The following is a 26,574-nucleotide window of genomic DNA, read 5'->3' as shown; positions in this document are numbered from 1 at the left end:
TTATGCTCTAATAAATTTGTTAGTCTCTAAGGTGCCACAAGTACTCCTTTTCTTTTTGCGAATACAGACTAACACGGCTGCTACTCTTTACTCCATACACTCACTCTCCTGCTGCTACAGAAAAGTGATCTACAAGACTGACTTCTTAAAAATGGCAGACTGAGGCTTTGTCTACACTTGCACTTTAAACAGGGTGGAAAAAACAAACAGAAGTTTCACCAACAAAAGCACCAGTGTGGACAGCACTATGTCAGCTGGAGAGCGGTAAAGGCCATAGTGTAGACATAGTCTAAGTGCAGCACCCCAGATCCTCAGCTTTCTTTGATACAATCACTAAGACAAAGCAAGAACATGACGATATTAAGGAAGAAACTGTTTTGGCCATCTGGCAAGAGCAGCAGGTGAGACCATCGGGAGCCACAGCTCTGTTGATTTCCCACTACCTAGCAGTATGCAGTATACTTAGGAGCTGGAGAGGAGGCAGCCAGGGCATCTGCCAATCTTCATATGACTTCAGAGCTTCCTGGAATGTCACCTTCACTATTGGCCAGCGGATCTCCAGGACTCCAGGTCAGGAAAGGCAAGGTTGCACTGGCAATGTTGTGGCTGTCCCCTCCTGAGTAGTGGTCACTGTTGTCACAAGGCTTGCAGGCCGCTCTAATGGTTGCTGGTTGCCCCAAGAGCAGGCACTTTGCAGGAGTCAAGCCTGTTTTCTGCCTGATGTACAATACTGCCTGATACCAAGAGACTCAGTGCAGTCCTACCCTAGCTCTGCCATCTCCAGGGCCTTTCCGAGTTGCTTAGCCGCCCCCCACCCTTGTCCCAGATGGAACCAGGTGGGTCATTCTGCAAAAAGCACTCACCAGGGGTGGAAAGACTGTTGGCTGCAAGGCCCAAAGTGTTTGCTCTAAATTCCCCTGCAACAGAGGAGCATTAACTGCCATCAAATAGGTATGCTCTTACTTTCTGCACCCATCTTCTCCCAAACTCCTTCCCAACTTCCCAGACCATCCTGGCTTTCAGGACCCCTGCTTGGTTTTTAGCCAACAACTATCTACAACTATTATCAATTCCCTAGCCACCAACAGGGCAAAGGAGGTCATTCCAGAGCCTTCTCCCTGATTTTATTTTGGACAGTTTGCCACTCAGTTGGCTGACTGAGGGTAGGTGAAGAGGGAGTGCACATCAGATAAGGGGACCCCACCCTGTAAGGCAAAGGCCAGGTCTAGCCCAGTGCAGAAAAGCTATAACTGCTTGATGATACAATTCCAGTTGGGCTAATATGGTGGCAGGAGCCTGTAGGACACAGAGTTGAAGCTTAGCATGCAGTCAGTGCCCAGAACAGCAAGTAGGATGAAACTAGATGGGACAGATAGGTGTCACCAGCCAAGTCAACATTATTGCTAGGGAACAGGAAGATGGCCCAAGAGCTTATACTTCAGAAGATTCTTAACCTCTTGTGATTAAGGGTTATATAGGGAGACAAGCCAGGTGAGAAAATCACCCCATCGTGCCATTTACTGGATTACTCTCACAAATTGTATTACTGTAGCTACTGTGGAATTATAGGCAGAGCTGGTAGCACTACCTGCTAAAGTGGCCCCAAATGTCCTACTGTAAAACTCTGTTTTTAATTGCTTATTACTTTGCCAATCTTTAAGCATCTGGGTTGAAATTTTCTATGCCGGGTGTCTGCTTAAGGCTGATTTTTTTTTAATGTTTCAGCTAAAATGGGTCAGCCATTTCCAAGAATGAGATGGGGGGCGGGCCATTGGTTTTGCCAATGTTAAAAAAAAAAAAAAGACGACCTTTTCTTTGAGAAACACTAGCACTCCCATGTTTTGGAACAGGGATCTGAAATTTCCCAAGGTGACAATCTTTGTGTGAGAGATGTATATTTTGCATCCTCATAAAAATCCATTCAATTTTGGACAAGCTACAAGCCCCTGAAAAGTCTCAGATGCACGTGCTCAGCAGACCTTGTTACAATATAGCTAAATTATCCAAAGATTCCATCTACAATGAGCATGCTCTGGTCCAGGGCTGCAGGGGATGAGAAGGGCTTTCATTGCAATTGCTGCAGGTTAGGGTGAGGCCAGGCATGGCAAATGAGATTAGGGAGACTCTCTCCTGTGCTCTTAATGTTCACTCCACTGCACGCAGGAAGCACTGAGAAGGAAGTCACCTGACTTGAATACAGAAAGGCTAAGAGCCTGATATGGGAAGAAGTTGGAACAGATTGGGACAAGGAGCCTGGGGGCAAGATAGACTCCAGACCCAGCCTATACCCTCTGTCTGGAAGCGAGAGAAACTGGGACTGAGTAAAATGGAGATAATAGTACTTCCCTACCTCACAAGGGTGTTGTGAGGGTAAATACAATCTCACACACAATACTGAGAAGGGCCATATAATTACCTCCAGTAGATAGGCTGCGAGACAGGGAAGACAAATCAAATGAGTAGTTGGGATGGGGGGACTAAAATTGGTTGAGGACCACTACTAGGGAGACTATGAACCAGCTGGGGGTAAATGGGGCGGGATGACTGAAAGCTTGTAGGGGAAGACTGAGTAGATGATGAAATGGTGGGGGGACTTGTACTAGCTGGGCAAGGAGACATGGGGATAAGAAGCCTGGGGAACCATCAATAATATAAGAAGGACATATGAGAGGGACAGACCAGCACATTTCTACATTTCAGGTAATCAGCAGAACTAGATAAATGTATGGCCAGTTCTTCAAATACATAAATGGGCAGTTCATTCTGGCTATGGGTGAGCAGGCACTCTCACATTCCAACTTTCACTCTTTGGCCTTTCTCTTTTCTCTTGCAGGAAACCTTAGACCCCAACTCTGTAGCTCTATCAACATTTAGCTAGGAATTATTGCTCCATATGGGACAAAAGGTTCCTCATCACTTGGGACTCCTACAGGCCCATGTGCGAAACTTGCTCCATTGCTGAATGATTGGTATTCTAAGGAAATCTTTTCCTCTTGGCTTTCTGGATGAGCAAGCTGGGTACAGTGAATGAGGGGCCTCACCAGATGACCTACACTGAAGGCTGTATGTTGGCAGGCATTCTACTGATTAGCAATTTATGTCTGGAATGGGGCTAGTTAGAGTTTCACCTCTGGCTCTCAAAAACAGAGCAAAAGGGTATTCAGGTGAGCCCAGAACTCCTGTGTCAAAGTTTTGTTTTTCTTCATTGAGCATGAAATTCCCCCTTTACTCAATACCAATTGCTTGTCATCCTCTGGAGCAATGGTTTTTGGTATTTTCTACACTCTGACTTCATGCTACAACAAAAAAGAATTGCAGAACCTCCTTCCCATCTGGCCATAAAGAAAGAAAGGTAAATGTGACAACCAAGATTGACAACTCATTCTGTAGAACCCTTAATGATGATGGAGCTCCTACTAACATATCCATCCCTTCTACCCTGGAACCAACATATCAGTTGTCACTGCCAGATGCTGGAAAGCAGTTGTCTGGTTGGCTGGCAAGTGGTACTCAGTTTGCTTCCAGTTGTACATCCAACTCTTCAGTAGACTATGCACTCACATCTTTAGCCTTCCTTCCTAGTGTTTTCCTGGAGTTGGATTCAGCTGATTTGTGATTTGATCACCTGGGTTAGATAAGGTTATGTATGGGGATTAGCTCATGCTGCTCATCCACAAATGTAATAGAAACACATACAGTTTGCACGTCATCATCCAACTTTGGGGATACTATGTGATTTCAGAAACTGAAGTAGACTTGTTGGATAAGATAACAATGCAGTGTAAGAATTTTACCAGATGTTCCTAAGGCCCGCCAGATTTAGTCTGAACTCTATTGCGTGGGCACCCACATAGCTCTTGCACCTTTCCTTGCATGACTGATGACAGAGCTGGAAACACAGCAACCAAAGCAAGAACATGAACAAATCTGAAGAATTAATTACTTAAATTTTACTCCTGGGGGAATTCTGCACCAAAAAATTAAAAATTCTGTCCACAATATTTTAAAATTCTGCAAAATTCTGCAATTTTATTTGTCAAAGTAACACAATATAATCACAACAGTTTTAATTATTTGTGGTCATTTATTCAAAATTTGTGGTCAGCAAGTATGTCTGTAACAATACAGACAACAAAAAAGATTCAGGAAATGTTTTTTGACAAATAGATTCCTTACTAGGCATATGATTACAAAACTCTGAGTAACAAGTAATTTAAAGCAGTATAGAACCGTATTTCCCGCACCCCTCAGAAGCAGTGCAAAGGTTCGGGGAATCGGGGGTAATGGAGGAGCTGATGGAGAGAGAAGTAAATTGCTGGGAAGGACCCTGGGTGTGAATTCGGAGGATTGTTGGTATGGATGGGAAAAGTATGGAACAGGAGTTTGGGGGGGCGGGAAGGAATTATTAGGGAGCTTCCCCCCATGCAGACCCTAGCTGACCCCTAGCCTCTCCCATTCAGTCAGGCACATCTGCCCATCCCCACGTTCCTGCATCCCCTGTCCATATGTCCCTCCACCCCCACTCAGACACCCACTGCCCCATCCCTATGTGGGCCTGCATCCTCGTCCCCATGTGACTCTGTACCCCCTCTCTCATCGCCACGTCTCTGTGCCCCCACCCAGCCACTCCCCTGTCCCCATGTGTCCCTGTAACCCTCCCCCTATCCCCATGTGTCTCTGTGCCTCCCTCAGCCACCCTTTGTCCCTATGTAGCTCTGCACCCCCTCCCCCATCACCATGTGGTCCTGTACCTCCCCCCTCCCGGGGCCCTGTGACGCCACTCCCATTCAGCCCCTGCCCCAGTCAGTCCTCCTCCATTAGCCCTTATGAGCCCGTCTGATCCCCCAGCACTCCACAGTGTCTGTCTCCTCATAGCCCCTGTCTCCTGACCTGGCCTGACAGGCGCTGCAAAGAAGGCAGGCTCTTTCTCTTCCCTAGATGGCTGGGAGCTGCTGCTGTGTTCTATTGCCACTGCACTCTCTGGTGGGCATAAGGTATAACTGCAGAAATTATTTTCTGCTGGGAGCTGCTGCTGCTTGCGCCACAGTACCCTTTGGAGGGCAAAAGGTGAAATTGTAGCAACATTTTGGCAGCTTTTTTCTGCGCAAATAATTAAAAATATGTGTGGCTCATTAGTTATGCACACACACAGTAGTGCAGAATTCCCCCAGGAGTATTATTTCTACAGCACCTATTGCCATGGCATATGGGCTTCTGACAAAAAACATCAAGCATCCCATGTAGATGACTAGAGGGTGAAGGAGAATATTACGACTTTTCCTCAATAGGACATTCCTGAACCTTTTCATTCAGTTTTTCCTCTTATACTCATCAATATCTTATATGGAAATGTTGTAATTTTTTAGCTTTAACTGTATTGGCCAAGAACGCAGCTGACTCAGAAGTGGGGTACAATTTTGAAAAAGGGAGATTTTGGTCTCACTTAGTCAAATGACTTTCTCCAAAGAAAGTCTAGAATTTGGACTGCTGTTCCTCATCTCCTTGTTATGGTTTGGTCCATTCCTAATTAGTTGCCCAACAGACCAGTCTCCTACAAGCAGCCTCTGAGCCTCAGTCAAAGCTTCTTGAGCTTGGCACACTAACTCAAAAACCTGAGAACTCTGAAATTAACCACTGTATAAAAACTACAGTTATATTATAGAAAGAGATAATAGTGATACTTGAAGTTGTCTAACATTTTTCATTGTAACTAGTTGCTTGCAACTTTGTCAAACTTTTAACCATGTGGGACAAAAATTCCATGTTTGGGAATATCAGGCTTTTTTATTTGTTTGTTTAGTTTCAGCAAAAGTGGTTCAGCCATTTACAAGAATGAGGTTATTTTCCCAGTGTAAAAAAAATAATCTTACAACCATGTAATTGAGATGCTCTAGCACTTTCATACTTAGTAGTAGGAATTTGAAATTTAGCAAGGGAGCCACTTGGGGGTCAGAGTTGTCTTTTGTTGTCTTTGTGAAAATCCACCCACATTCGGTTTAATAAGCCTCTGAAAACTGAAGTTTGCACAGATTCAGTACAGGACGGTTAAAAATTTGGCAGCAAAATTCTCCTAGGAGTCCATCTGCCCTGTGCATATTCCATGCTCATAGAGTTGTGTGCCAAACAAATGAAAATGCTCCATCTCCCCAATGTATTCTCCAGAACTGCAAACTGCTCCTCCAACCGAGGGGGCCACTGTGCCACTGGAAAGAAGGCAGGAAGAGAATCTCTCCTATGCTCTTTAATGCCTTCTTGCAGATACCCAGGCAGCATGGAGAAGAATGAAGTTCTTGACTGGAATGTTGTCAGGTAAGGAGCAGATGGGGGGTAGGAGTAGGGTGAATGCAACAGAAGCAGACAGAGACATAAGAAGAGGAGAATAAGGATAAGAGGGGGGGAAAGGCAGCATAGAGAAAAGCTGCAGAGAGGGGGAATATGAGCTATAGAGGAAAGGGTCACATGGCTCAGTAACTACTCGAGTATGCTGACATCTAGAACATAAATCTAAACCTAAGATTCCCAGGTTCTAATATTACTCTGATGTTTTGAAATATTTGTGAAACCTATTTACAAAATGTCTCTTTTCTCCTAGTGACTGGCCCACATACCAGTCAGACAACCTCTGGCTGCTTTTAGTCACTCCTTCAAGTAATGGGTTTATACTAATGTTGCCAACAACAGTGATGGTTCATGTGGGGATCATGATGGTATTTGTTTTTTCAGTTTGCTTTTTTAATAATTATATTAAAAAAGCTATGTTACAGTATGTTAATTTTGCAAAACTAAGCACTTCAAAGTTAGGAAATGGCAACGATAAGGATGCCGCTGCAATTTTTATATGCTTCCCTTATGTGTAAACATTATCATACAGTCTATAATTAAATAATTATCTATTATTTTCCATAGGACCCTGCCTCATTCAGTGCACAGAGTAGAATGTGCAGTGGGAATGAATACGGTTATGTATTGAATGAGAAGGCTATTGTCTGTAGGAGCCTCTGCTTCATTTGCTGCAGAAGAAAGGTGTGTAGAAAATGAAGCCAGGAACTGCAGAAACTTGTGCCTTAATTTCTGGTTAGGGCAGGTGCATGCCATCCTGGAGAACTGGATTTTATCCCTGCCTCTTCCACACAGTTCCTATGTGATGCTGAGCAAGTCACTTAAACCAAACTTGTCACAGGTGGCCACTGTGTTCCCCGTTTTCTGGCAGCCTAACTTGAGATATCTGGGGATTGCAGATGTATTGTTACACTCAACTACAACTGAAGTCTATGTTATAAAACACCAGACTACTCTGAAAAAAAAAAATCAAATCTTCAAAAAATTAGGTATCTCAAACCCGGCACCCCAAATGAGTGAACACTTGAAGATTTTGACCTTAATATCTGTGCTTCAACTTCCCATCTGTAAACTGGGGATGATAATAATAAATAACAATAATAATAGTAATAGGGTGAAAGCTCTTTGTTGTTACAATGATGAACATCACATAAAGGCCCAGGAGGAAACTAATAATTCTGTATTCTGCACAAAGTTTGGAAGTGTGTGTTAAATAGGGCACAGAGCCACATATTGAACAATGAGGATAAAATAAAATATTGAACAGCTACCCAATCAGTGAAGACCATCCATCCTGTGCACTGAATGTAGCAGGGGTCCTATTGAGGAAAAAACAAGGATGTAATCATGGAATTAAAGACTTTTGCTAAGAGATAGCAAAGGTGTACATCACATGTCACTTCCTCTTTGTAGAGACTGAAAAACTAAGACATTCTGGGTAGTTACAAACAGATCTGATGTCAGTTTATCTGAATACTTGCAAGAATCTCTTTGGCTTAGTTCCCATTTCCCTGGGACATGAGACTTATGGCTCAGCCAGTCCTTTGGAAGATTGAACATCCTGACCAGGTCAGTACCACCTCAGATCTCTGAAGTGATTTTCCTGCTAACCTGTCACCCTGCAATTGGATTGTGTTGCCTGAACAATCAATCCTGGTTTGTTATATGTGACCTGAAGATCAGGAGGACCAATCTCACTGTCTACAGCTTGAAGAATAAAGGGCAAGGGCTGACTCTCCGATGGATCAAGATCCTTGGGCTGAGACAGGACACAGAGCTAACAACCTGCTAGACTCACATCTATGTTGACAGTGAACTTGAGGAAAAAGACACCCCTCTGAAAAGACGTGTAGTGGTCCTTCCACAACACAAGTGCTGGACTTCCAGAATTAGTACGATTTGGCCTGAAGCTCTCCCTCAAGTAGGGTCCACAAAGCCAAAAGAAACAGAATCAAGGAACAAGTTGATTTTCTAGCCCATGGGACCACATCTATGAATGATGACAATGCCCAGCATGTGCTAAATCCATTTGATTTCCTGATCTGAGCTGCTAAGATAACTACCTTGTTAACTGCCTCGTTTCAGAGAAGTGTTAAGATGCGAGATTCTGGTAGCCAACAAGACCAAAGGATAAAATTAGGTTTGAAAATGCTCAAACAAAAATTTTTAAATGTAATTATATGATGAATATATGCAGGCAGGCAACTTTTAGATGGAGAGAAGCAAGTTTATAGGTTCCACTGTTGCTATCACTTGTCTACTTTTAATTTTCTGTAGGCAGTTCAGCCTTTGGAATATCAGGACCAAAATTAGACATACATCCTTTATTTCTTTAGCAAAGCAAACAGAGTCGACCTTCTCAAAGCACTCCCGCTCTAGCACTCAAAACAACTTTGAAAGCCAGAAAATTACAGCCTGCCCCACTTCTTCCTACTTTGACTGATAAGATATGGAGACAGGAAAAATCTGGGGGAACTCAGACAAAACATCCTGGTGACAAATCAAAGAATACTTGGTAGTGCTTTTGATCTGCTCTACTTTGCCAGCAGAAAAAGAGAATCTAGTGCCCAGAAAAAAGGAGGAAAAAGGAAGGTTTGCTTCCATGGTATCAAAAACTCTACTGGCTGGTTTCTGCCAACTTGGACCTGTTCTTAGGACCTCATGCCTGGCAGGATCTCCAGAATCTCTGGTAGCAGTATTTAACAAAGAACCCAGCAGGGCCAGAACAACACTAATGAGCAAAGGAGGATTTCTTGTGCTCTGGCAGAATATTCTTTCCCACTTGAAGCCTCTCAAGAGTTTGATCAAAGGCCTCCTGAAAAAATTCTCATCTTTCAGGTATCGCAATGATCCTGTTCTTGAGAAGATGACAAAGAAAGCACATTGACCTAAAGCAGGGAAAGCATGCTACTTTTTCAAGGATTCCCCAACAATTTCCTTGTTGTACTTGTGGAAAGGGAGCAGGCACATAGCTACTTCTGAGACTAGAATAGCCTCTTTTGTGATTATTTTCTTGAGAATCTTCCCCAGACCAAATTCAGGAGAGTGAACCCTGAGGACTTGCTCCAGAAGCAGGAGAAGGTCCTTCCCTTCCAGGGGAGCATATAATTTTTAGAACTATCTAGGACACACTGGCATGGTTTTGAGGCAGGGAATGGACTCTCTCTCTGGAGCTCTCACTAATCTTAAACTTTCCAGCAAGATTTTTTATTTGACCATGAACTCGCAGACTGGGATTGAGAATGCACATCACAGGCAGGAGGGACTCTGATGGTTGCCAAATGCGTTGTAACCAGCTGTTGGTTGACGGTAACTGAAGCAATGTAATAAGGAGCAACAGCCCAGATTTCAGACTGGTGAGCTCCTTACAGACTTTTTTTAAAGTCATCATAAAGACCTACCTAATGGGAAAAGTCTGCATCTAGACCAAGAGCTCCTTAGTTCTGATACCTGTGCAGGTACTGACTTCTTCTGTGGACTTACACAAACCACAAGTACTCTGACTCAGTTTTCCCATCAGTCCCAAAACAACTTATGGCACTGATACGTCACAGGAAGTTAATGTCTATAAAATACTTAAAAAAGCAGGAGCACATTAGGACAGATTGTAGGATCTGTCCAAACTCTACATATCACAGCTTGGTAAAGCAGGAGAAGTGAAATGATATAAAGGTAATGTTTGCATTTTCCTGATCCTGGAGCAGCTCTGTGCTGGGTTGGTCCTCCAAGTTATACTGGTTTGCTAATGGCGCCAGGGACCAGCACAGTATAAGGGGTCACCTGGCACTGCCCAATATACAGCATCAGAGATGAGTAGTATAGGAGTTTTCATGATTGCTCTATGCCACTGAAGGACGCCTTCTGCACTGCAGTGATCCTCTCAGGGCTTGATACACCAAAAGTATGCAGTCAGAACCTCCTGGAGCTGAGGGTACAAAGTGGCTGCACCACAAAGGATCAAACCCTTTAGGTGGAAATACTACTCAATAACTATATACAGAAATCTAACCCATTGCAGGTTGATATCACTACTCCATTTATAAAAAAATCCAATGGTTTTCCTGAATAATCTGCATAAAAAAGACAGAATCATTTATTTAGTTTAGAAAATTAGGATACCTTTGTACCCATAAACATGGATACACATATTGCAGCTTGATGTATTCCAGCAAAACATTAAAGAAAAGACTTTCACCAAAATCTTAAAGTAAGATTTGAAAACAAATGTGGTGTGGAGATGGATAGCTAAAATGAACTCAAACTACTCCCCTATAAGTAAAAATGGGTCACTGTCTTCCAGATATCCCCACTTATGAAACTCCTATAAGATATGATACATGGTCCAAGCTAAGCATTTAATATCCTGGCAACATCTCATCCCTGTTCTTAATTTAGATCGAAATTCTTCAAAATTAATCTATTTCTAGCATTATGAAGAGTCTTAATTCAAAATAAGAGCATATTATGGGGGCTTATACATCTCCGATTAGATGGTGCTGGTTTTCCTCTAACCTATGCAGCTAGGTATGGCCTAATATTACCAGAACTAAGATATGAAGAGAACTTTTTAGAGCTATATTCCTGTAAAAGATTGACAGAGGGTTAAATGACTTAGGGTTTACTATAGCTTTGTAAGATATTCAAACATTGCAGCTCTGTGAATCCTCACAATAAGACTTACACAACTATTAAAACTAACATCAGACATTTTTCAAGTTTTAATCTCCATGTTCTGCATAGATTTTACACATCAGACGACACTGGAGCAAATTAATGAGCTACTTAATAAGCATAATCATCATGTACATAATCATAACATTAGGCTAAGCACTGACTCCTCTAGATTTCCACCAAACTTCCATTGCCCCCCTACAATGAACGAGAGATCAAGTTTAGTCCTGAATACCCAAATGGCAGCACATCTTCAGGCCAGCCTTATGCTTTCATTTTACTATACAGTTTATAACATTTTTAATTTGAGATGTTCTAAGTTTAGGGAAAAAAGCCTCTCCAAACCATTGACAGATTTTTATGTTCAACACCACAACAAACAATTATGAAAGTCAGGGTGTCATAAATATAAAGGGAAGGGCAAACACCTTTAAAATCCCTCCTGGCTAGAGGAAAAATCCTTTCACCTGTAAAGGCTTACGAAGCTCGGATAACCTCGCTGGCACCTGACCACAATGACCAATGAGGAGACAAGATACTTTCAAAGCTGGAGGGAGGGAGAAACAAAGAGTCTGTGTGTGATGCTTTTGCCAGGGACAGAACAGGAACGGAGTCTTAGAACTTAGTAAGTATTCTAGCTAGATATGCGTTAGATTGAGATTTCTTTAATTGGCTGAGAAATTAGACTGCTGAATAGAATGAATATTCTTGTCTTTGTGTCTTTCTTGTAACTTAAGGTTTTGCCTAGAGGCAGTCTCTATGTTTTGAATCTAATTACCCTGTACGGTATTTACCATCCTGATTTTACAGAGGTGATTCTTTTTACCTTTTCTTACATTAAAATTCTTCTTGTAAGAAATTGAATGCTTTTTTCATTGTTCTTAAGATCCAAGGGTTTGGGTCTGTGCTCACCTATGCAAATTGGTGAGGATTTTTATCAAGCCTTTCCCAGGCAGGGGGGTGCAAGGTTTTGGTGAGGATTTTGGGGGGAAAGACGTTTCCAAACAACGTTTTTCCCAGTAAACCCGGACATTTGGTGGTGGCAGTGGAAGTCCAAGGGCAAAGGGTAAAATAGTTTGTACCTTGGGGAAGTTTTAACGTAAGCTGGTAAAAGTAAGCTTAGGAGGTTTTCATACAGGTCCCCACAACTGTACCCTAGATTTCAGAGTGTGGAAGGAACCTTGACGCAGGGAAACATACTTAGCAAGCAATCCCTTTTTTAACCGCAAATATAAGAAACACTCCTGCATTCTCCTGTCTAAAAAGTTCATTACTGAAGTCAGTCTATATACCTGAGAAATTCATTAGTGGCATCATGGCTCATTATGTCTTACTTCGAACACACATCAATTCAAAACTGATTCTGTGATCCAAGGAGACAAGGTAATAATTCATGTAGAAGCTTTTGAATTTGTAAAAGTCTGGGCACTACAGCTAACATGCTAATAGCTCTCTCCCTTGAAATATTAGCATCTTGCAACTGAAAAAATACTTATTCTTATTATATCAGTTATATAAACTTTTGAAAATGTTTTTACTCCCTGAATTCTTTCCAGACCTTCCAAATTTCAGACTCTTGAATCCAATCTTTTATCCCAGATTTCTTTTTAGTGGTTATCATAGTGAAAAAATGTGGAAGAAAGAGGAGGGAGGGAACCTTTTCTCCTCTGCATTGTCTTTGAAGTGGAGCCTGTACTAAAATACTAGGGCAAACAGGAGAAGCTTTTGAAGCTCTGCAAAATAATGTTGGTTGGAAGAATATTCTGAAAGTATAATTCGGCAGGCCAAAAAAGAATTGGAAGATCAACTAGCAAAAGATTCAAAAATTAACAGCAAAAAATATTTTAAGTACATAACAAGCAGGAAGCCTACCAATCAGTGTGTCTAATGGACAATCAAGGTGCTAAACAGGCACTCAAGGAAGACAAGGTCATTGTGGAGAGGCTAAATGAACTCTTTGCATTGGTCTTCACTGCAGAAGATGCGAGGGAGATTCCCATACCTGAGCCATTCTTTTTAGGCGACAAATCTGAGGATCTCTCCCAGATTGAGGTGCCAATTGAGGAGGTATTAGGATAAAGTAAACTGTAATAAGTCACACGGACCAGATGGTATTCACCCAGGAACTCAATTACGACATTGCAAAACTACTAACTGTGATATGTAATCTATCACTTAAACCAGCTTCTGTACCAAATGACGACAGGATAGCTAATGTGACACCAATTTTTTTTTTTTTTTAAAGTCTCCAGACGTGACCCTGGCAATTACAGCCCAGTAAGCCTAACTTCAGTATCAGGCAAACTAGTTGAAACTATAGTAAAGAACAGTATTATTAGACACACAGAAGAACATAATTTGTTGGGGAAGAGTCAACACAGCTTTTGTAAAGGAAAATCATGCCTCACCAATCTATTAAAATGCTTTGAGGGGGTCAACAAACATGTGGACAAGGGTGATCCAGCTGATACAGTGTACTTGGATTTTCAGAAAGGGACCTTGGAGCCTTTGTGGCTAGTTCTCTCCAAACAGCAGCAGTAAAAAAAAGCTAACAATGTTAGGAACCTTTGGGAAAGAGATAGGTAGTGATACAGAAAATATCCTAATGCCACTATATAAATTCATGGTATACCCACACTTGGAATACTGCACACAGTTCTGGTCGCTCCATCTCAAAAAAAGATATTAGAAATGGAAAAGGTACAGAGAAGGGCAACAAAATAGGTATGTGGAACAGCTTCCATATGAGGAGAGTTTAAAAGACTGGGACTATTCAGACTGGAAAAAAAAAGATGACTAAGGGGGGGGGGAATATGATACAGGTCTACAAAACCATGTTGTGGAGTAAGCGATATGTTATTTACCACCTTCACAAAACACAAGAACCAGGGGGTCACACAATGAAAGTAACAGGCAGCACGTTTGAAACAAACAAAAAGAAGTACTTCTTCACACAAGCACAGTCAACTTGTGGAACTCATTGCCAGGGGATGTTGTGAAGGCTAAAAATACACCTGGATTCAAAAAAAGAATTAAATAAGTTCATGAAGGACAGGTCCATCAATTGCTATTAGTCAAGATGGTCAGGGATGCAACCCCATGCACTGAGTGTCCGTAGGCCTCTAACTGCCAGATGCTGGGACAACAGGGGATGGATCACTTGATTATTGCCTATTCTGTTCATTCTCTTCAAAGCACTGGGCACCGGCCATTGTTGGGAGACAGGATACTGGGTTAGATGGACCACTGGTATGATGCAGTGTGGCCATTCTTATGTTCTTACATGTAATGAAATTCCAGCAGTAAGAAACAGGTCTTTTGGCTAACTGGACAAAAGGAATGCTTAACAAAAAAATCATGAACAGTTTAATAAGGTCTTTACAAGTGCATTTAGTGTTAGTAATCCAAGAAGAGAAGGAAACAATCAATGAGCTATTCAGCTGACATTTTCGGGAACTGACACAAACTTTTATGAAGCAAGGACGTAGGAGGTTAACTAATGAATTGAAGCAATGTACAGTAGGTTGCTTTCCACTAATGAAGTTATAAAGATGAAGAAAACAGACTGTCACAGATTCAGCCTTTTTCACATATACTGGTGGAGGAATGACTGGATTATTTCAGAGAAGCGAAGGATTTTTCCTTCATAGATCAAATTACTAACCGACTTTAATGTGAAGTGAAGCTACAAAGTAAGACTAAACAACAAAAATATATTAATTTCCCTAGCTGGCACGTCCAAAAGATTTTTGGGTTCTTTAAAACTTACAAAACCATAATCATAATTAATGGGTCGGCTTGCCCACATCCTTTACTAACATCTAACATTATTTTTGTTTTCAAACTCCCTGTTTCTTAGATGGAAATTACATATAGAAAGTTGAATTTACAATAGTATTTGGAGTGTACACATATGCGCTCATGTTGTATATACACTATATAAAAACTTCTTTAAAGCACACACTTAGGATCAATGAACTTTCAGTGTTACTTAATATTAATGAGATCGCAGTGGGATGTTGTGTGGCTGAGACGTAACCTACAGTAATGAATCAGGAATCTCAAAAGGAACGGAGAAGTTGCTTACTGCACTTGGCACTCTTATGTGAACTAAAATGAAGATTTTCTGCAGACAGAATATAACAACCTACATTTAAACTGATGATTCAACACACAGCTGATTTAAAGTATCAATGCTGACTCATTAATTTACTTTCCTGCTAACATTTAGCTGTCATCATTCACTATGCAGAAAAATTTTATTTCAGATTAAGTTAAGGACGCAGCAAAAAAGCTATAGTTCATAGAATTCTTGCTGGCTGCATGCTCCTGTTTTTAAAAAAAATTGAAACAACAATTAAAAATTCTCTATCATTAGATATTCTGGAGGAGAAAAATTTCTTGCAGTATGAAAAACGATTACCTACCTTTCGTAACTATTGTTCTTTGAGATGTGTTGCTCATGTCCATTCCATTCTAGGCATGTGCACGCCACGTGCACAGTTGTCAGAGACTTTTGCCTTAATGGTATCCATAGGGTTGGCTGTGGCGCCCTGTGGAGTGCTGCGCTCATGCATTTGTATATCAGGCGCCGCTGGCCCTATGCCCTCTCAGTTCCTTCTTGCCGCCAACTCCGACAGAGGGATAGGAGGGCGGGTAATGGAATGGACATGAGCAACACATCTTGTGTAACAACTCTCTTATCAAGAACAACAGTTATGATTGCAAACTGTGAGATTCTACAGCTGGGTGCGTCTGTACCTGTATGTGTACATGCAGCAGGACAGGATGAGGGAGCCCAGGCTGGTGGAATGGGCAGGCTCAGTGGGACCCCAGCACAACAGGTGGCACTCCAGAAGGGGGGCCCAACTCATCACAAGTACGTTAAACCAAGTGTCTGATTGCTCCACCATCTCTTCCACCTCTAGGCCTAAGTTATGGCCATCCTTTGAAGCAGGGCTTGGTGCTTCTTAAAATCGTCCGGTGGGCTAGCATGAGAGGGTCCTACCACAGCCTCATCTGCACTGGGAGAGGGCCTAGGGCATCATCCGCCATGGGGGAAGAGGGTCTCAGGGTGGGCACCGGCCCTTCCACCCACCACGGCATCCATTTGCACTTTGCGTGCCAAGCCTAGGCTTTCTGCCCTAGGCCCCAGCAAGTCTAATGCTGGGCCTGCTTTGAGGCCCCACTGAAACTTGCTCGAGGCCATCTACGGGGCCCCGGACCCCTGGTTGAGAACTACTGTCCTATATAACATTTAACTTTAAAAGCAATGGGATGATTTAATACTATAGTTTCGCTTTTAAACTAAGCTTTTTGCAGGAATTTAACTTTGCTGCCAGGTTACCTAAAAGGTCTGTACTCTCGCAATTTCTGTTTTCACTATTAAAGAATTAAATCAATATTTGCTATTGTTCTGTACCTACAGGACACACCGTCACCATTTCCTAAAAAATATTTTCTTCTTTTAAAGGTAAATACTGAATTTGCCCTGTAGCTTTAAATGGACCAAATGTTAAGATAAATTAAAAACTGCTCTTGTGGTGGTAATGTTTTTGGGTTAGAAAAAGCAAAGTACTGAAATTTTTCTCAAAAAATGCTGGGATTGTTGAAGTAATTATTTTGAATAAAGTACTAAATGCGTCATAAACTAAATGCACCAGAACTAGATAAATTCATGGAGGATAGGTCCACCAATGGCTATTAGCCAGGATGGGGAGGGATGGTGTCCCTAACCTCTGTTTGCCAGAAGCTGGGAATAGGTGACAGGGGATGGATCACTTGATGATTTCCTGTTCTGTTCATTCCCTGTTCATTCCCTCTGGCACTGGCCACTGTCAGAAGACAGGATACCAGGCTAGATGGACCTTTGGTCTAACCCAGTATGGCAGTTCTTATGTTCATAAACTATTTGAAGTGTTCCTGATAGTTAAACATAGATAGAAATATTTCTTAATTTAGCCAGACAGTACTTAAGAAATCTCAATTTTATCCACTTTAATCTCAAATCCAATGCTAATTTCACATTCTAATATGGTTCAAGGAGACAAATCAACTACTTTCCTTTTTTATTTTATTGATTTGAAAGAGTTGCTGTGATCAGAACACTGGTCTGATAATCAAACTGCTTGTTACTAGGAAGCTATGTAGTTTAACAAAAAAAAATTAATTATTTTTATAAAAAGGTTTAGAGCAACCAACTCTTTGATTAGTTGCAATATTCACTATTTTTATTCAATTACTTTATTCTACACAAACAAAAGCTTTTCAAGCATCAGTTTAGAATTTTGCAATTTAATTCAAGACTCAGATTTTTTAAAAGATGCAAAAAACTTATTGTACAGAATTAACAGGGTGAAGTATGCAATTTTATCCCTGCTCTTTGCCTTGGAGGAGAAAAAAAACAAACAAGATATTTTAGAAAAAACTAAAATATAAGAAATAGATGGAGCTCTCAGTCTCAGGCTCAAAAAGTGTATTGAGTACAAGGAAAATACACAACATGTTCTATACAACTTCTTGTTATAATACTAAATTATTATGATTTTGATTGACATGACAAACAATTACTAAGAATAGAGTGCATGCACATAAACGGGGCAGCTTTTGTACAAGCCATCTGATGTAACAAGTATCTTCTTGATTCTCACGCCCTACATTTCCCAAACATTACTGCAACCACATACATCATATACACAGGGAAAGCAAAACCGGATTGAAAGCTACAAAAATCTGATAAAGGAAATTAAGCATTCAGGGAGAAAGAGTTTGGACTATAACAGGGTCTGGGTGAGGAATTAACATAAGACAATGAGTCAGCATTTGACTTGGACAGAAACTCTAAACTGGCCAACCTGAATGAATGAATCCCCTCAAGCTACTATTTACAAATGAGAAATGGACTAGACTGGGAATCATACCTCATTTGAGTATTTTGGTGGTTGGCAAAGAAACATATGGCTGTTACTGCTGAGCACGATTAAGCAAACAAATTAGTGAATTCAAAAGCTTCCTGAGTACACTGCTTTGTTCAAGTTTTAATGTGATAACCCACTTCCGTTAAGCAGAAATTAATATTATGTTTTTCACTTGCAAGTGGAAGTGCAATAAAATTAGCTTTCTGGGGGCTCTTTAGTCACTATGTATAACTACATTCCTCTAACATCTTAAAGGGAGGCCATAAATTCCATTACTATCTTAATATTTTTAACTACTATTCTTAAAAGCAAAATACAAGACACTGAAAAATGATCAGAAAAAAATTCCCTATTTTTAGTTTTCTACTTTGTGAATTTGACAGCACTGTGTATATGTAAATTCACCATGTCTGGTCAGATAGCCAGTTTTGCCTTTTTTGCAGTGGCCTCTCTATCAGGAAAGAAGAAATACATTTGTTTGGTAGGGACAAGTATTATATCTAAAGCTGCTGTTATACTTACTTGTAGAAACTGACTATTTAAACAGTTATTTAATTGAAATCAAATACTTAACTAAATATTACTAATATTCATTAGTTTCTCATTTTTTACCCTGGTTAAAAAGTGTAAAGTGCTGCACTGTGCCAAGTTCTCCAAACTGGCTAATATTAAATAAACTTGAGTAGTTAAAATCTACTTAAACATATATAAAATTAAAATGAACTAAAGTCATAACATTAGAGGATTTAGTTGATATAAATTTTAGAAAGCTACACTGCTAAATTACAAACAGGCGTATGTAGAAATTCAACATACAAAAAGTCAAAAACTTTCTGCACTTTTCTTTTCCAGTTTGGCAGTTGTAGAACAAAAAGAACAAGGAAATGTAATTATGGACATAACTATGAAGCAAACTTTTCAGCTGAAAACAAGCATCATGCCAGGAGTTACAGGGGAATAGGTTGCAGAATGTGGAAATAATCAGTCATGCAAAGAAGCAGAAAATACCTGTACCGAGCCACCATGTCTGTCAGCTGCAAGGTGAGCTCTCAAGTGATGGGGGTTGGCCTGCTGGGAGTCCCAAGCTGCCCTGTGGTCTGCCGACTGCCGATTATATAATGAATTAAGCATGCAAGGAAAAGGAGGGAAAAAAACCCAAAACATAAACACCTCATGCTTGTATTACAATATAAAATAAAAATCCCACAGGAATACAACACACAAACAGAATGTAACCAGCTATGTACATATATGCACATGAATGTAGATAGACACGTTTAAACTTAAAGACTAACAGATTTATTTGGGCATAAGCTTTCATGGCTAAAACCCCCACTTCTTCAGAAGTGGGTTTTTTACCCACGAAAGCTTATGCCCAAATAAATCTGTTAGTCTTTAAGGTGCCACCGGACTCCTTGTTTTTTTTGTGGATACACACTAACAGGGTTACTCCTTGATACTTGACATGTTTAAACTTTGCTATTTACTATTGCTAAAAGTTGTGGAGTGGCTAAAAACAAAAAAATGTATACACTCAAACATAACTACCAGACAGATTAAGAATCTGGAAATAGAAGAAAGCAAAACAATAAACAAAAATAAAAAACATCAAACCAACTGTTTTTATTATTTTAAGAAATTCCAAAATGGTTATAGTCTCTTGGAGTATGCAAAATTTCTCTTCAACATAGCAATATAATTAAAAATATGATGGATGCTCCAGAAGAAAACAAGAACTGATGATTACGTATGTTTAAAATACAATGCTGCAATTGCACATGATGCACGTTATAATAACTGAAAATATACATTCAACAAATGCAACACAAAATGCAGTGCACAATTACCATATTGTATATTCCTACCCTTGCATCAACAAAGGCCTGAAATTTTCTGAGAAACAAACTAAAGTATAGAATCACAATACTGATCAAAGTTATCAGCTTACTGTAATTCTCCACTAGTTTGGCAACAAGCTCCTAATGAAATTCTCAGAGTATATCCTTTAAAATAACTGATTTTTGTACAGAAACCATAAACCTTTTAGGGAGAAGTTTTTGAAACTAGTCACCTAAATTATGTATGCAAATCTCATTTGTATGTATAAAGTGGGTAACTATGCATATGCACTTTTTTTTTTAAATACTAGAATAAACCACATGTGCATATGCATTTATATATATATATATATATATATATATATATATATATATATATATATATATATATATAGCGGGTGAATTTATATGTCCATTTGGAAGCTTTACCCTTAAACTGTACAGCATATCAAAGTAAAATATGATTTATGTATTTTGTACAGATATTATTTCAACCTTTACATAAAACACTTACTGATCTGTAAGAAAGTACTTAAAAATACATTTTTCTCATGACAACATTCTGGTAATCTCACCTCAGAATTGTACACACTATGAGCACCAGTTAACAATGGTGAATTCAAATCTTAAGCAGTCCATCTGTTCTTATAGCCTATAATTGTGCATGAAGTATTTTCTCTAAGAAAAACCTAACAATTCTTTTAACAGAAAATCTAGAATTCTCACAAATTTTATTGCCTTTTGAATTTACTAAGGTGGCAGTAAATTATAAATATGATGGGACAAAAAATGCAATCTTAGGAAAATAGAACCCTCTAACACTAGTGGGTGATTCACTGTACAGGGTGCAAAGTAAGAGACTGTAAGATTAAATAGAAAAACTAAGAAAAAAAAAATACAGCAATGCTCCTTAGGATGCATTTCATCAAAAAAGACAAAAACCTCCCACTTATTTATAATTACAACTTAAAAACACAAAATGGACAGCAGAAACTGGTATCAATTTGAAAATGTGTAACACAAGCAATAGCAAGTCTGTTTTGGCACAAAGAACAAACTTTATAAAAAGGATGACATAAAATAAAGCTGATAAAATCTTAGGTGAGCAGCATACCTGATTTTTGGATTGTTGCATCTTATCTCTGTGCTGATGTGCTTCTCTGTTTGATGATAGTGCGGGGTCCGAATGAACTGAGCCCACTGGAGTAGGCTACAAACATAATATATTACGTAGCAAATTGTTAAAAAATATTTAAGTTTTTTACATACCAACAATTATTGAATTGTAACCCAAATCATGTTTCTGAACCTGCCATGGAAATGTACAGAGATGTGGCCATACAAAACCAACAGCAAGTCACGAAGCAGACCCTCACTAATTCTTAAACTTGGTAATTCCCTCACAAAAACCAGTATTATGTTCTCCCTTCACAAAAATTTAGGAGCAACTTGCTGCAATGATGTCTAATTATAAAGACTTCACTAGTCTATGCTGCAATGCATTCACTAGTATGCTTAGAACATGATGAGTTATTGTAAAATGGTCCAAATAAAAGCAGCAAGTATATTTTGTGATGAGTTCTTAAATTTTTGTTTGCTTACATTTTAATTTGAAAAGTTTGCCACTACTCCAGCTAGAAGTGTCGGTCCCACTACAGTTAAAGTTGCATGAAGTATCCATTCTAACCTATTTCGGTTACTGATAACTTCCTGTAAGATTTCAGGCTGAAATCTTCTATGACTAATCTCTGCCCTCTTTGAAAGTATGAAGAAAAAAAAAAAAAGAGGATTAAGCCACTTTTAAATGTGAATGCAGTGGAAATAAAAGATATTACCATTTTACAAAGTTTCTTCCAACTTTTTTTTTTTTTTTTTTTAAACAGATAATCAAAATGGCTGGGGCTTGAAAGATTTTGTCTGTGGAGAATGCTTACTGAAAAGCAGTGCATTTCATTGTTCCAGAGAAAATTTGAGTTCACCATCTTATTCACTTTTGAAAAATTGTTTACCAACTATTCACAATGGAATTTTTTCACTAAGTTTGTAATATGTGTAGCTAAGGAATGATTCATTGAGGCTATGTTCAAGACTAGCTTAGCTAAGTAGTGAAAGTTTATAAAGTTATTCAGGACAGAAGGTACATGGGGACTGAGAAAAGCTTCTGAAAACATTTTAAGATGCACAGCAGGGAGTCCCACTTTGATCATTCCCAAGAAAGGTGTTCCTTCGTATACACGATCTAAGCATGTGTGGGAGAAGGCATTCTGGTGATGTATAAATAGTTCCAGATTGTGGAATTTTAACACACTTCAAATTTGTAGAAGCTAACAGAATTTCCAAATCCGAAACAGGGAAATTCCTACCTTTTTACTTTAAGAAAATCCATAGAAAGATTATATTCATAGAATGTTAAACAAGCATGGGTAAGTAATCAAAGACAGAATGTGCCAAATAAAAGATTTCAGATGCCCTCAAACTTGGACTGTCCCCTTCTGAGTGCTACAGAATATTAACTTTTGTTAAAAGCCACAATACATTTGTTGCTATAACTTTATGTGCTACATACTGTAGTACTATGTAAATGCCATAATCCTATAAAATCATGTATATAAAAAGCACAGTTGTTTCATAGGGAACTGACACATACTTTCCGACACTTAAGAATCAATTGTGCACATGATCAAAGTTAGCTTTGAAGTCGCTGCTTCATCCCTGTATACATTATCGCATGTAAGCAAGAACGAAGAGAATATATATGCTGCTGTCTCTCATATTAGATTGTTGGCTCTTCTAAGCAGGGAACACATTTAGTTGCTTTTTTATACTGCCTAGCACAAACAGGAACCTTATCCATGACAGGGCCCCTAGGCCCTGCAATATAAAATAATCATTATCATGTACAAAAAAAAATCCCAAACAAAACAATGTTATCAGAATGTTATTTGGGTTGCAAAGCCAAGCCCTCAAAAATTAGAAAGAGCCAGATTAACAATTAATCTAATAACAATAATTATAGTGTAGACTATTGGAGTACTGACAATCTTAGTAAAATATGATAGTGAGAATAAGTTATGAAAAAATATACACAAGTAAATAAGGATATGTATATACAGGAGTATGACATTAAATTTAGTGTAAGTAAAAAAAGAAAATGTTACAAGATTATTTCAAGTTGCAGAAAAAATTCTGTAAGTCAAATACAGAATTCTGTAAAATGAAAGCTTAGAACATATAATATTGGAGCATGCAATCAAAGTTCTATTGACTTAGACTATGTTTTCCATGAATTTTTGACTGTACACATATTTCTGTCTAGCTTTTCTCAAAAAAAGTTTTGGTCTTTTTGGGCAAAAATTGAATTTTTGTAATTTTTCAGTGAAAAAAGACAGAATTTTCTATAGATAGCACCCCCACCATTTTCTGATCAGCTGAGACCCTAACTGTGGGGGCTAATCCCTTAGTTCCTGACAGTAGTCAAAAATGTTTTTAAAAGGACATTTTTACTGAGTATTTTAGCAAGATACTTAGAAGCTCCTTCAAGCTACCTGTCTCAGCAAAAGCTTGCAAGCAGCAGCTCATGTGCCTGTCAGGCTGGACAGGGAAGATGTGCACTTTGATGTCACAAAGGGAACGAGGCTTTAGTATAGCTTCAGCTATAAACCTCAGATGCTGAGAAGTGATTTCTCAGTTGCTTAAAACTTTCCCAAAATGAAACAACCACACACTCCCAATGACGACTCTGTCCTTGCAAAGTTTCAAATGACAATCTGTTACTCTGCTCAAAAAGTGATTAGAATTCCTACAACCTCCTATTATAAAACAGAGGAGGGAATTTTATTTGATGTTTAAAAAAACACCACACCTTTGGAAAGAGATCCAGTATGAAAAAATCTCAGATCGAAAGGTGATTTCATAAATTTTACAATATGTAAAAACAGGGGATTACAATGGAAACTGTTCTGCAGCTTTCACAATAGTAGCTTGACTCATAATCTTAGTAAATTTTATAACATGCAAGAAAAATTATACATAAATATTAAGACTAACTACTATAGTTAAAAAAAACTGGTTAGACAAGAATACAGCACCTTTGCTCAACTGAACTCACCAGGGGTTTCCCAATCCAGTCATATTCATAATCAAACATATAGCCCTTCCGATCAAATAAGTCTGTAAACAGTTTTCTTAAGTAGTCATAGTCTGGTTTTTCAAAAAAATCTAGCCTTCTTACATAACGCAGATATGTAGCCATTTCCTCTATACAAATGAGAAATATTCATAATTGCCATTTGTTTTATTAAAGTTTAAAAAATTTCATTAATCATTGGCATTTAAAAACAAATAAATCTTTGGCTTTCTATATAAAATTCAGATTGATTTTGTCATGTTAATTTACTTTATCAGTTAAGTTTTCATGTTCCATAGCAGTTAATGCATTTTTCCCTTTGAAACAATTATGCACCTATTAACTTTATGTTCATGAGTATCCCATTCAATTTAATGGAACTGCCATACGTGTAAATGTTTGCAGGATGGGAGCCAAATAGAAAATTAAAAAAATCAACTTTTAAAAATCATGCTAAAATCTATCATTACTAGACCCAAGAGATTTATATATCAGAAAACTTCCCCCCCCCCCCAACCCTCCAGCTTATTTTGTACATTTGATAGAAGTTTCTTGTTTAGTCAATTTCATGGGTGCTTCTGTGTAGCAAATTAGTTTCATACGTCTGAGTCTTTTACAGAGAAACCAGGGAAATAAAATATTTGTATAGTAAAATGTAACTATAATACCACAAAAATTGTTAGGGGGACTCAGAGGTAGGAGTAGTGCCCAAAATGAATTACAAGTAGTTTTAAGTAAGTCGACTTCAAAATGATGGTCATTTACCAGTAAGAAAGGTGTTACAATAAATATTTTTTAAAAATATTAAATCTGCTTTCCTATAGATGAAAGGGAGACCAAAATTTTATGGTTCAGGACAAACTGATCACTTTCTGGAACGGGAAATAAACTTCCTCCCCTCTTCCCTCCTCCCCACAGAATGTCAATATATTGAACAATTCGTTATTTTTGGCCTCTCTCCTAATCCCCCAGCTTCAATAACAGTCAGTGACCAAACTCTGTAATGTTTCATTATATTTTAAATTATTTGCATTAACACAATATATTTTATGATATGTATTTGAAAGCCATTTTTCTTAGTAATGTATACAGCCCTACAGTATTAAAAACAAAGATTTACTGCAGCGTTATTTTAAAGATAAATTCACAGATTCATCTTCATTAACACAGTCATTACCTGGAAAATTTTCGCACAATACTTCGACAGGTGTTGCTCGTTTTGTGTCTCCAATTTTCTGATAACGTTCTTTTAATGTATCAGCCTATGATGTGAAAGATAAATTTATAACTTCAGAAAGTATTTAAGACGACAACTTTACTAAGGAAACACCATGGAGAAGATGACTTTTTTTTTTTTAAAAAAAAAAAGAGATGAGGATATTAAAAACACTACCTTTAAACCTTGCCACGGAAGGCTCCCTCTGAGAAAATACATAAACATATGTCCTAAAGCTTCCAAATCATCTCTTCTACTTTGTTCTGAAACATAAAATAAAAAGATTATTAGAACGTTACGTCTGCTTAATGTATACTTTAATTTTTCACGTTTTAGAAAAAGTTTTAATATATTTAGAAGTTTAACAATATAAAATATTATATTAAACTAGTGCACATTTTTGCCTATTGTGGACTCTTAAGAGAAGAGTTAAACAGAAAATGCCAATGCAGAATATAAGTATGTTCATCTTAATAATACAAGTCATTTTTGGTATAAAAGGAAACTGATCTCATATTTAAAATTATACTTTCAGTAAACATGTCCATATTTTTCAACTATGTTAAATGAGAACAATTTTACAGTCTGTCATTGAACACATTTCCTTCTTAAAATGATGAAAATTAATGTGGTACATGGAAAAAGTAATATTTGTTCCCCATCTATTCACTTTATGGAGTTTTTTTTAGGAAGCCAAAGGTTTTATTGGGGAAGTAAGAAGTCTTACACGGAAGATCAGTCAAAAAGCACCACTGAGGAAGTGAGTAGCCATAGCTTATTCCCCTATCTACCTGACCTTAGACTGGAACTGTGAATGGAATTACTTTGCAGTAATACAATTTTTGTTTACATTAATGAAGTACTAATCAGTGTATTAGAATTCCAGAATTCAAGCCACAGTATTCCATAAAGTTTACAAGAGAATAAAATAAGAAAACAAACAGTAAATTCCAAAAGAGAACTCAAGTGATTCAAATGTGCAAAATTCACAAGTGCCCCTTCGGTATCTGAAATTCTGACTATTAAAAGCGAAAACACATTTCTTATTGAAAAAGTATTATTCACATTTTAAAATTACAGATATCAATATATTTAAGAATCTTCAATATAGGTAATTCAATGATCTTTTGATTATTCAATTATACAATGCAATACCCCAAAATCTTAAAGCCAACAGAAAAATTACTGCTGCTAGTAAGAAATATTATCCCTCTACTACCGGAGATGAGGCATACAATTATATAGGATATTTTTTTTTAATTGAGGTGATTCATTGGATTGAAAGCAGTTCCATAAATACACAAGTAACTCGTCAGTCTCAACAGTAAAACGTTGTTTGGTTACCCAGTTTTAAAGCAATAATAGATTACTACTACTACAAATTTACTTTATGAAGAGAGTATAGATATGGCTAATGCTGAACAAATTTATCTAGTCTACTCCTTATAGTAGATCAGGAAGTTCATA

At 38.4% G+C, this 26,574-nt stretch overlaps 1 protein-coding gene across 15 annotated transcripts in view; it reads right to left on the bottom strand.

Moving 5' to 3' along the window:
- The window catches only part of CSNK1G3 (casein kinase 1 gamma 3), a 169,281-nt gene that overhangs the window by 17,346 nt on the left and 125,361 nt on the right, over window positions 1–26,574 (bottom strand). For 5 of the 15 annotated variants that reach the window (XM_043514318.1, XM_043514308.1, XM_043514309.1 and 2 more), the window contains 6 exons: window positions 25,285–25,370; window positions 25,069–25,153; window positions 23,874–24,022; window positions 20,880–20,975; window positions 18,936–19,031; window positions 7,611–7,658 (listed from right to left, as the gene is read on the bottom strand). In XM_043514318.1, coding sequence (XP_043370253.1) covers window positions 7,611–7,658; window positions 18,936–19,031; window positions 20,880–20,975; window positions 23,874–24,022; window positions 25,069–25,153; window positions 25,285–25,370 — 560 coding nt within the window. Of the gene's footprint in view, window positions 1–7,610; window positions 7,659–7,684; window positions 8,125–18,935; window positions 19,032–20,879; window positions 20,976–23,873; window positions 24,023–25,068; window positions 25,154–25,284; window positions 25,371–26,574 lie in introns of those variants that run through there. The other 10 variants (XM_038402254.2, XM_038402258.2, XM_043514317.1 and 7 more) reach the window with 4 other exon arrangements.

The sequence above is a fragment of the Dermochelys coriacea genome, chromosome 5 (genome assembly GCF_009764565.3).
Source record: "Dermochelys coriacea isolate rDerCor1 chromosome 5, rDerCor1.pri.v4, whole genome shotgun sequence".
Taxonomy (NCBI): domain Eukaryota; kingdom Metazoa; phylum Chordata; order Testudines; family Dermochelyidae; genus Dermochelys; species Dermochelys coriacea.
Note: the sequence above shows the minus strand (reverse complement) of the source record. Positions and strands in the feature narration are given on the sequence as shown.